Here is a 12,041-nt window from a genome sequence, read left to right as displayed (position 1 = left end):
GCCCAGTAGAACCTTTGTGTTCCACTGGGGCTTCCCAGCAGTCACTGGCACACACACTCACCTATTGTTTAAGACTGTGCTGCTCAGGGTTTTCAAAGGATTTCTGTGGTCGCTTGTTCCCACAGGTGTACCTTTTCAGAGCGTCATGCATACGTGATTGAGATTCTGATTTGTGTGCGTGTGTGTCTGTGTCATAGGTAAGGATGTGTTTAAACTTAAAGATTATGAGTGGTCATGAGCCTGACTTCAAGCCAGGGGATTGCCTGCGTTCCACTTCCAGAACCTCTTAATCGATAGCCTCGCTTTGCCGTTCGATGTTCGGCATGACTTGCAGGCGCTGCTAAGGAAAGGGCGGCAGAGGCTGGACGTGCTCTCGAGGTCTCACACCTCGACGTGAGGGTGAACGGTGCAATATCATTGTTTTCCAAATGTTTAACTCAATCTGGAGCGTGATGCCATTCGGATGCAGACTGTGCTAGTTTTTCTTGTTTTGTTCCTCAGTGTCTGGACCAGCCACGCCAGTCTGTTGCAGCAGAAATCAGCGACAGCTTAGTACTCACTACTACAAATCAAGATTTTCAGTTAGAGGAGATTTTACTGAAGCAAGGAGATGGATAATTTTTGTCCTGTTATCTTTTGTTCTTGTAAAAATCACCTACAACCTCTTGCCTGTGTGTTTGTTTTCAGGGCAACGTCGGCAGCTACCAGTGATTTCTGAATGCTTGCCTTGAGGGTAGTGATAAAAGCATGATGTTTGTTGGGCAGAAGAGTGCACCAGGGTTATTAGCAGAACCTTAGCATTGGAAGGGTCTGGGGATTTCTTCTAATCTCGTAACAATCCTAAGCGTGTACCCGAGCTGCTGTTTGCCAAACCAGAGCTGCCCCTAATGTCTGAAGGAACCTCTCAGGCCTCCAAACCTCAATTTGGGTGATAGCACTCACTACCCTGACCCCAAATCCCAGAACCAGAGGACTGTTGACACCTTAGAAATGCCTCCAAGTGAATAACAACCCATCCTTCTTGCCTTTGTGGGGGAGACACTTAGATGCACTGGCTTCAGTCTCAACCACATCCCTTGTAATTCTGGTCTCTGCCCACGGTTACCTTCCTTACTAATCCTCTAGGCCCTTGTAATCTGGCCGGCTTCATGACTATACTGAAACTGCTGTCTCCAAGGCCACCAAATCTAGTGACCTTCCTGCTAACTTCACTTCATACCTTGGTTTCCATCCATCAGCTTCTTCGGTTCTCCTCCTACCTCTCAGGGGGTTGCTTCTCAGCCCACTTTGTGGCCTCTTCTCAGGCAAGTTCTGCCCTTGGCCCTGGTCCCTTTACTGATGACCTCAGCCATTTGCATAGATGCAACTATTCGTCTCTACTTACGGACTGATTCATCGAAAGTCCCAGTGTTAGCTTCTGATTCTTAACTTCCAACTGCCATCATAGAATATCCCATCCTCCTGTGAACCTCACCAGTACTACCATCTGTTCATCTTCCCCCCAAACCATCCTCACCAGGATTCTGCTATATTTGCTTGTGCATCACCACCCTCCAGATCACCCTGACCCTTGTAGCGAGTCCCCTAACATCCTAACAGCTTGAAAGAGGGAAACCAGGAATGCATAGTGTGGTGGAAGATGAGAGGGGAGGGGAGGAAGGAAGGACAGATGCTGCCAGAGGTCAAGTAAGATAGGGCCAAAAGTGGTCAGATGGCTTCATCAGCAAGGAGACTACTGGCAAGAGAAGTCTCAGTGGAGTGGGTGGGGAGGTGGAGGAATGAGATGGCAGGGTGAGTGAGAGACCAGGAAATGGAGAGACAGAGAATGAGGATGGACAACATGGGTAATTCTCTCAAGAAATTTGGCTTGGAAGAGGAGAAGCAAGTTGGAGGAGCAGCTGTAAGAAGAAAACATTTTCTTCCTTCTTCTTGTAATGACAGGACAGGCTTGAGCCCATTCAAATACTGGTGGGAAGGAGCCAGGAGAGAGAGAGAGAACAAGGATACAAGAGAGGGGTAAAAGAGGCAGGAGGGGATGGCTCCCAAGTGGAGAGATGCACTCCGAGCAGGAGGAGGGACACCTCACCCATTGTGATAAGGATAACAAGGAAGGAATGCAAGTGAGTTTGTTGGTTTGGTGGCAAGAAGTTGAGAGAATTCCCATCTGATGATTTCTATTTTCTCTCTGACTAAGGAGGCAAAGTGACCTCAGGAGCAAGAAGGTGTTAGAGGAGAGGTTTACACAGAGTGGCAGAAATTTGAGGAAGAGGGTTAAGGAAAGGATTCCTCAGTGGCTTTGACTATCCCGTCGAGGCTGGTGATGGCTAAACGGTGGTGGCAACTGTGTGATGGTCTCAGTATTGTTCAGCAGCCTGGAATAGGTAAAAGAAGGAGGACATTTGGATTCATTTAGCACTGGGGGTTTGCTGGGCAAGTGAAGAGAAGGGGGTGGAGTTGAGGAGAAGGTCTTCAGAAATGATGAGGTCAAGGAACTGAGAGGTCAGGATGCTGAGTGGGATACTGAAGAGACCCAGAAGGTGGCAGGAGGCTCAGTGAGTGGGGGCAGGTGGGCACTTGGCAGGGACAGTGAGGGGAGGAGCATGGGACCAGAGAGTGTGGTTGTTAAAGCTGCAAAGATTTTCATCAAAGGTGGAGGGACAAATGGGGAGGACAGTGTCTTCAGAGTTGACAGGTTCCAGTAAGGGCAAGAAGATGGAGAGAATGTTCTGTGAAGAGGTGGAAGATATGGGAGAGTCTGTTAACCACAGAACCACTCCAGAGGGAACAGTGGAAAGGTTGGGAGGGAGGGGAGAGGTGAGGGAGAGGAAGCATAAAGTAGCAGAGAAGGGATGGAGAAGGTAAAGCAGTGCAGGGAAGTGCATTTTGGCACATGAGACATGGCGGGGTTAGCTGATCCCAACCCAGCCAAGAGAATTAGCCCGAGCTCTCTGGCTTGTACTCAGGTTTTGCCAGAGCCAACTGTGTCCTGCATTAAGGACATTTCAGAGAATACATGCATCTCAGGGGACTCTGGAAAGAGTCAGCTCGTATTACTGACCGTTTTCCTAATATTTTGCTTGTATCATGGGGCATTTCTCTTCCCACTTGTCAAATTTGTTCTGAAAACAAATACGGGTCCGTGATCGCTCACTGTCCTGTCATACAGATCCTTTTACAGAGCAGAGGTTCTCAGCCCTGCCTGCACAGTAGAATCACCTGGGGAGCTTTTAATACATGCTAATCCCTGGGGCCCCAGACCAACAACATCAGAACCTCTGGGGATAAGACCTCTAGACTCTTTACAGTTAATTTTAAAAGCTCCTTTGGTCATTTTAATGTGTGAGGAACCTGGGCCTTAGACCATTGCCACCCAGTATGTTGTCCACCAGCCAGCAGGAGCGGCCATCACCTGGGAGCTTGATAGAAATGCAGAACCTCAGGACCTACCCTCGACCTACCTACCAAATCAGAAGTGGTGTTTTAGTAAGTGTTCCTTCCCCTGGTGATAAGTATGAACATTAAAGTTTGAGAAGCCCTGCCTTAAAACAGGAGTGAAGGGCTTCCCTGGTGGCGCAGTGGTTGAGAGTCTGCCTGTCGATGCAGGGGAGGCAGGTTCATGCCCCGGTCCGGGAGGATCCCACATGCCGCGGAGCGGCTGGGCCCATGAGCCATGGCCGCTGAGCCTGCGCGTCCGGAGCCTGTGCTCCGCAACAGGAGAGGCCACAACAGTGAGAGGCCCGCGTACCGCAAAAAAAACAAAAACAAAAAAACAAAAACAGTAGTGAAGCCTGGTCCCACCTCTAGAGATTCTGATTTTATTGATCCGGGCTATGGCTTGGGAAGCGGGAGTTTTAAAGACTTTCCAGATATTTCTCATTTTCAGCCAAGTTTAAGATTCCTGCCTTACAGCATCGAGCAAACCGTCAGGAAGGGTCCCTGGGGCATTTTTATTCAAGTGGGTGGATCATCCCCATCTTTGTTTAATGATTTCTGACCTTTTATTTAACTTACCAATGAACCACATTTGCCTCTCATTTAGGGAAAAAAACTGCCTGTCATAAAGTTACGGCAGGAACAGCATTTGTCCTCATCTTCCAAGATGCTAACGGGAGGCTTAGTAACTGATAAGACAGGAAATACTGAACAACCATAAGCCCATTACATAAGGACTGGTTCATTTATTAAAGAAAAAAAAAGCATTGCCTATAGGACCATCATTACAGAATACCAACCAACTCCTTGTAAAATTGAGAAGAGCAACCTTCTTGATTAGTTATTTCTTTTATCTCTTCCAAGACGTTGTTTGAATTGATACCGAAAGCCTTCTGTGGCTTTCTTCAAGCCGACTAATTGCACATGTCAAACAACAGTAATTTGTTTGCCAAAATGTTGGGTCAGGACTATTATAGGAATTAAGACATAACAAGTGTTATTTTAGACCTGAGTTTCCAAAGTATGATCCAAGATTTAAAGTGCGTTTCTTATATATATATATATAAATTTTTAATGTTTTTTATTGATTGCTGGGAAGATGTTTTATTTATTTATTTATTTGGTTGTGCTGGGTCTTAGTAGCATCAGGCAGGCTCCTTAGTTGTGGCTCGCCAGCTCCTTAGTTGTGGCAGGCGGGCTCCTTAGGTGTGGCATGTGAACTCTTAGTTGTGGCATGCATGTGGGATCTAGTTCCCTGGCCAGGGATCGAACCCAGGCCCCCTGCATTGGGAGTGCAGAGTCTTAACCACTGCACCACCAGGGAAGTCCCTAAAGTGTATTTCTTGAAAGAACAAGCTTGACAAGAATTCATTACGCTGTATGAGTCGGAAGGCAAAAAAATTTTTAAAGCACTTCAGTTAGCCCACATGTTACTCAGGTGTTTGAATAGTTAAATCACCCATTTTCATGTAGGTGGTTAAATCTCATAAAGAATAGATTACTTTTGTTGAGGACTTTCCCCAACTTTTTGTTTCTCTCTTCTGAGTCAAACACATGAACATCTGAATCACTTTTCCACCACTGACAACTGAAGTTTGTTTTAAGAATTATTAAAATTAAATTAATGCCAAGACAGTAGTACCACTTTTCAAGCTTTTATAAAGAAAAATATATCAATAGTCTTTTAAAATTATATAGGCTTCAGAAAACAAGAGATTTTGATTCCATTAGACTTGATATCAGTCTACAAGAAAGATGGTCATTCATGTTTTAAATTCAATAAAGAGCAATTCAGTGGATTCACTACGGTCTGAATTCTGCAAGATCATGTTCTTCTTTTTAGGAGGCTAAAAAAAATATCAAGACTTGAAAAAAAAAATGTATCTTCATGTTCTGAGGGGGAATGACCCATGGAACAGTTTCCTACCCTCCACTCTCAGGCCTCAAATTATTTATTTAACATTTTCCTTTCTTAATAGCTCAAGGTAATATGGATTCTAGATTTCATCTACTGACATGCCAAGAGTGCTTCCTAAACATTAAGAGGCTTATTGTTGAAGTCAGCTAGGCAACATCATGCATATTCCCCAGGAGGGAGAAGAGAGAAGATGGTCTCTCCTTAACCACACTAGAGTTTTTCAGAGCTCTGCACCAATGACTGAAGTCTTTGTCCCGGGTGTGTTACATAAGAAAGAACCCCTCTCATCCCTCCCCTGGCACCTATGGCATTGTCCTGAGTGCCATATGGAGTGAGGTCAAATTTGCAATTTATTTGGAACTTAAAATATAGTAGAAAAATCCAGTTATTCAACTAGTACAGATGGATGGTCAAGACCAGGATTCATGCCTTGTGCGTTATGACCTTGTAGTGATAGATTCATTGATCAGTGATGAATTTTAAAATATCATAAAATAGGGCCAATTTAATTCCAGGTACTCTACTTGGATACACGGTGTCTGATACTCCATGTGAATGCAAGCTTAATGTTGAGTGATGAAAATGACATTTTCATAGAGTCGCTTAGAAGGGAGAATTGGATTTTATTATTGTGGTCATATATACCTGACTACCAAACACACAACATGTTAACTACTAAAAAATGGGATCCCCAGTATTTAAAATGGAAGTCAACATAATCACACTGATCAGATCACCTCAAGTGACTCCACACGTAGAGTACGGATAGGCCTGGACCAGCAGTTGCTGGCACTCTTGGTTTTATGAAACTACGACCTTATAAGAATCACTTATAAAAGTCCTTCAATCAGCTACTCTGGTTGATTGACCAACTTTTCATTTGGATTACTGCAAGGGTTCTTCTTGAGCACCCAAATTCTGTTTTGGTGAGGGCTCTGATTAGACCTTATAAGATGCAAATACAACCAGATTATGTGCCTGCTTCAAATATTCAGTGGCTTCCCACCATCCACAGAGTCACCAGGTCCAAACTCTGACCCTGAAAAATCCTCTACCTTTGTTCTAACCTCATCTGCCATCGTTTCCTCACCTTTAGCCTAGACCTGCATGCCTTTGCACGTGCTCTTCCTCTAACTGGAATCGTCCCATCTGGAAAACTCCTACGTATCCTTTCAAGACTCATCTTCAACTTCATCTTCTCAATTCAGCCTTCCCTGAGTTGTCTTCCCGAGTGGTCCACGTTGTTCTCACCTCTTTACTCATAACAACGTCATGTTGTATGTCTACGTTCCCTCTAGACTGGGCTCCTTGAATGCAGGGCTCATGGGTGGCCTCTTCATCATTGTGGGCATCTCACCTAGAGCAGTACCTGGTACATGGTGGCCACTCCTAAGAGGTTTAACAAATGAATGAATGAATGAATGAAGGAGTGCCTCCCCAAGTGTCTAATTTAATAATGAGGGAGGGGCTTGAGAATGGAGAGAACTTGACTTTCTCACTAAGCAGGCTTAGGGTCCTATTCTTGCTCTCTAATTCCAAGGGATATTAACTCACCGCCTGCCATTACGCCTTGTAACTTCCCCTCTTCTTTCCACTCTCATTCAAACCTGATAAAATATTATCACTTATGTGGTGGTTTGTGCAGTAAAGTTCTCAGAGTTCACAAATCTAGGAGTAGTAGGGGCACACAGGTTCCAAAATCTATTCATGATTATGAGTAAAAGGCCTCATGGTTTCCAGTATTAACATGGAGGCCAAAATATAATATATAGGTCACAGATAAATTTTCCTAAGATTTTGAAGTCCATGTTGAAGTTTAAGGTATACTTTTTAAACATCAAATGCTGCTTTACAAGGTAAACTTCTCTTATTGAATTGAATGGCACGATTTGCAAATACTAAGTTAAAAGAAAGCCCACAATATACAGAACCATGTATTGTCTTAAAATAACTGTATTATGCACATTAAAACACGGAGCTTTCCTTTCCAGTGTGATTGCTTTGTTTGATCAAACTGAAAGTCGGGCTTTCTATGTTGGCATTATGCCTTATTTCCTTAGACTAAATGAAATTGTTCCATAATAGCAAAAAGACGCTGATAATGGTTTGATTCAAGTTTTAATTGGAATGCTGGTCTCAGAATATTTGACCATTTCAGTCTTATTCCTAGATACTGGATCTTCAGAGACTATAGGCTAGCACTGGGTTACAACCCTTAGGAGACCTGAGTGGTTGAAATCCCAGGAGAATTTTAAACCAAGACCTTGTCTGAGGCAGAGAGGGTGCTGCTTTCCTGCTGTCAGCTGGCAAGGCGTATTTAGCTCATTGAAACAAAACACTGAAAGAAATCTCCCCCGAGGCCTGATCTCAACTCCTCTTGGGTGGGCACGCATCTGGAGATGGACAAGCAACTAACATGACCCCCTTCTTGTTTCTAGAGTGGACTGCACCAAGGCATCAAAATCATTTCTTTCTCTTTTTTTAAGGCTTCCTCACGGCAATGAGACAGGAAGTGACCCGCGCCCACAAAGGCTGGGCCCTGGACTCCGTGACCATTCACAACGAAGTTCTGCGGCAGACCAAGGAGGAGATCATGTCACCCCCTGCGGTAGGTGCCAATGGGCAACAGCAGGAACAGTTCTGGAGCTGGGGCTCAAAGTTCAAGTTCTGCTGAACACTGACCTATAAGTGTCTCCGTTAAGTCCTTTGCCTTTGCAGCGAGGGTTTCCTCGGTTGTGACCTGGAGACCTCCATGCCAACACTTCCAGCATTTGCCAGAGTGGGAATGAATGACAAGCACTGGGAACTCCCCAGACTGCATTTCTTTGTAATTACGAGTTACACTTGTGTTTGCTGAAAAGGATTTTCCACCCGTCTCCATCCACTGCTGTGGGGTACTCACAGAATTGGCAAGAGCTGCAGGACGCTGTGTGGAAGGACACCTGGATGGGGGAAGGGCAGACGCTCTAAGATAAGCAGACAGCCCTGGGAGCCACTGCTTGGACACTTACCTGCCCTTTGAACTCGGGCTAGTTCTTTAACTCTTTTGAGCCTCAACTTCTTCATCTGTAAAATGAGGATGATGATTCAACCTCAGTAAAGATAGCTGGGAGACTTCAGTGGGATCATTTAGGCTTGGTTCCAGACCCCACATAGATATTCAATAAATCTTAGTTCCTTCTTCCCTTTCTCTGATCCTTATTCTCTCGGCTGTCAAATCAGGGGGCTGGACCAGATGATTTCCAAGTTCTGGCCCTTTTTGCCACTTCATAACAAGGATCACCATTCTTCCAGTTTCCAATAACATGGTCCTTATTTTTGTCTGAGATCCCACCAGAAGAAGCACCTTTAACCTCCATATTTCCACCAACAATCTCTAGATTCAAGGAAACATAGGCTTTTTCAACTATGCCTTCAAAATTCTTCCAGCTTTTTCAGGTATTTGTTACAGCAGCATCCTGTTTCCTGGTACCAAGATCTGTATCAGTTTCCTAAGGCTGTTGTAACAAAGTAGCACAAACTGGGTGACTTAAAACAACAGGAATTTATTTTCTCAGAGTTCAGGAGGCCAGAAGTCCAAAATCAGGGCATTGGCAAGGTTGGTTTCTTCTGAAGGCTCTGAGGGAGAATCTGCTCCATGGCCCTCACCTAGCTTCTGGTGGCTGCTGGCAAACTTGGTGCTCCTTGACTTTGTAGCTGCATCACTCCAACCCCTGCCTACCTCATCACGTGGCCTCCTTCCCTGTGTGTATCTCTGTGTATCTTCTCCTCTTCTTATAAGAACTCCAGTCATATACTTGTCCACTATGACCTTAACTAATTACATCTGCAAAGGTTCTATTTCCAAATAGTCACATGCTGAGCTTCTAGGTGGACATGAGTTTTTGCAAGAGACTATTCCATCCAAACACCTTCTAACTACGACTTTGTAAAGTTCTTAGAGTGAAAGGAGCCTAAAAGGATACAGTTTACTATTGGATGATGCCTAAGTGGTTGTATTTTCATGTGGCAATTGTCACCTACTGACTTAATGATGGTATCATATGTCCTGATTTTCTGGGCTTGCCCATGGTTTTACTGTCAAATCATGTACTTCAGGTTTTGGTTCAAAAAGTATGGTTCTTATACTGTTAGCCCACATGAGGGATTCCAGAAAACACTTTGCAGCTAATCTCCCTCTCTTTTATTATAATCTACGTTTACTTCCCCTTACCCTACCCTCACTGGAAATGGAACACTGTTCACCATCTTCTACATAAGTATATCTTATGATCTTACGTGATTATTGGAGTCTCCACCGTGATTCCCTTTAGACTTTTTTTCTTACTGAGTACATGTTCTATGGCTCCCCGCTGCCTACAGAATAAAGTTCACGCTCTTCAGTCTGGCATCTACACTCTTCCACAGTTAAGCCCTAACTTATTTTTCATAACCATTGAACCTGCTGCTAAATATTATAAAATGCTTGGGCTTTGCTGCTCATCCTGCCTTCCTTTGTAGTATTGCTCCTCCCTGGGATGCCCACCCTTTCTCCTCTATCTTTCCAAACGCAGCCCACCCTTCAAGGCCATCTCCTCCACAAGGGTCCCCGAGCATTCCAGCCCTTACTGACCTTTCACCTCAAGTCACTGCACTTAGCCTCAGTCAGTGCTATTCATCAGGCAGCCCCTCTAACAAGCGTGTGCTGGTATTCAAGTCATGTCTTCTACATTTTGTTCTGTGTGTGTGTGTGTGTGTGTGTGTGTGTGTGTGTGTGTCTTGTCTCCTGATTAAATGAGGCCCTTGAGGGCAGGTCCTACTGTGTGAATGACAGAGACACAAGGATGAGGTCAGCCACTCTTGGACCAATTCTCACCGCCCTCACCACCCTCCCCCTACACCCATCACACCTGCTCTCCCTCTACCATACCCAGCCTCTGAGGGTGCTCGAACCCCTGCTGGCCAGACCTGGCTGCTCGTCAGATCTGGCTGCTCGTCTCACTAGATCCGACAACCGAGATGAAATTAGAGCCACGTATTGGCTTGGCCAGCGTAGGCTGAGATCCCGAGTGGCATCCAGCTCTGAGTCCTGTTCTGTGCTCCCACCACCCCTGTCAGACACTTTCATCGCCCTGCAGAGGCGATTTGGTGCTGCTGGCTAAGTTCGCAGTCCCAGGCAGGCCACCCCCAGGCTCAAATCTCCAGTAATAGGAACATTTCAACAGCACTAATAGCCTCAAGCTATGCCACAGGGGAACACTGGGCTCAGTATTTCACTGGAATGCGTCCAGTGGTGTTTTCTTCTTCTGGTAGTGTTTTAAGATTGGTGTACATTTTCTTTCCAAACTGACAACCTTTTTTACAGTATTGGATGCCCATCTCACAGCACCTAATTTTTAAAAAAAATTCCTGTTACCTTACGCTTGGTTCTTCCAGGAAGGTGTATATATTTATGGGCTGTACTTGGATGGAGCAGCCTGGGACAGACGGAACGGGAAGCTCACGGAATCCACCCCCAAGGTGCTCTTCACGCAGCTGCCCGTGCTGCACATCTTCGCCATTAATTCCACAGCGCCCAAGGACCCCAAGCTGTATGTGTGTCCTATTTACAAGAAACCGAGGCGAACTGACTTGACCTTCATCACCGTGGTGTATTTGCGAACAGTCATATCCCCAGATCACTGGATCTTGAGAGGTGTGGCCCTTTTGTGTGACATCAAGTAAGTCCATTTCCGCTTGATGAGGGCAGAGGAGCCACGTGGGTGGCCAGTGCTATTGAGAGACTTGGTGAGGCATATCTTTTCTCCCTGATAATTGCTTGATTACTCTTTCTAAATTAAAAAGTTGATATCCTACAATCACTTGTGTGTATGTGTTTTCCCTCATATCAATATTTATTTATTTATTATTATTTTTTATTGGAGTATAATTGCTTTACAATGTTGTGTTCGTTTCTGCTGTACAACGCACTGAATCAGCTATACATATACCTATATCCCCTCCCTTTTGGACCTCCCTCCCACCCACCCACCCCCCATCCCACCCATCTAGGTCATCACAGAGAACCGAGCTGAGCTCCCTGTGCTTTCTAGCAGATTCCCACTAGCTATCTATTTTACACACGGTAGTTAGTGTATATACATCAATCCTAATCTCCCAGTTCATCCCACCCCCCCTTCCCCCTCTGTGTCCACCTATCCATTCTCTTCGTCTGCGTCTCTATCCCTGCCCTGCAAATAGGTTCATCTGTACCATTTTTCTAGATTCCACATATATGCACTGATATATGATATTTGTCTTTCTCTTTCTGACTTACTTCATTCTGTATGGCAGACTCTAGGTCCATCCACATGTCTACAAATGACCCAGTTTTGTTCCTGTTTATGGCTGAGTAATATTCCATTGTATATAAGTGCCACATCTTCTTTATCCATTCCTCTGTCGATGGGCATTTAGCCTCATATCAATATTTAAAAAGACAACTCTAAAGTAAGGTTTTTTATTCCAGGCAATCATATTCCATTATTATTTTTTTTAGATAAAGTCCTATCTTCATGTTAGAACACTTCGGAATGTTTGAATTTTAAAAAACTGTAAGTATTAATTTGTTGCATCCTAAAAGGAGTCTAGCAGATGAAATCGTCTCTCTCAAATAAAACCCACTTTTCCCTTGAATAAAATGGACCCATGTGTGAATTTATGCTAATGTGTT

The 12,041-nt window shown here is 44.6% G+C and overlaps 1 protein-coding gene across 1 annotated transcript in view; it reads left to right on the top strand.

The window, feature by feature from the left end:
- The window catches only part of DNAH8 (dynein axonemal heavy chain 8), a 328,229-nt gene extending 317,052 nt beyond the window's left edge, over nt 1–11,177 (top strand). Inside the window, exons 92-93 of the mRNA XM_060021883.1 lie at nt 7,837–7,958; nt 10,766–11,177. Coding sequence (XP_059877866.1) covers nt 7,837–7,958; nt 10,766–11,053 — 410 coding nt within the window. The 3' untranslated portion in view covers nt 11,054–11,177. The remainder of the gene's footprint in view (nt 1–7,836; nt 7,959–10,765) is intronic.
- The last annotated feature ends 864 nt before the right edge of the window (nt 11,178–12,041 follow it).

Source organism: Delphinus delphis, chromosome 10 (genome assembly GCF_949987515.2).
Source record: "Delphinus delphis chromosome 10, mDelDel1.2, whole genome shotgun sequence".
NCBI lineage: Eukaryota > Metazoa > Chordata > Mammalia > Artiodactyla > Delphinidae > Delphinus > Delphinus delphis.
Note: the sequence above shows the minus strand (reverse complement) of the source record. Positions and strands in the feature narration are given on the sequence as shown.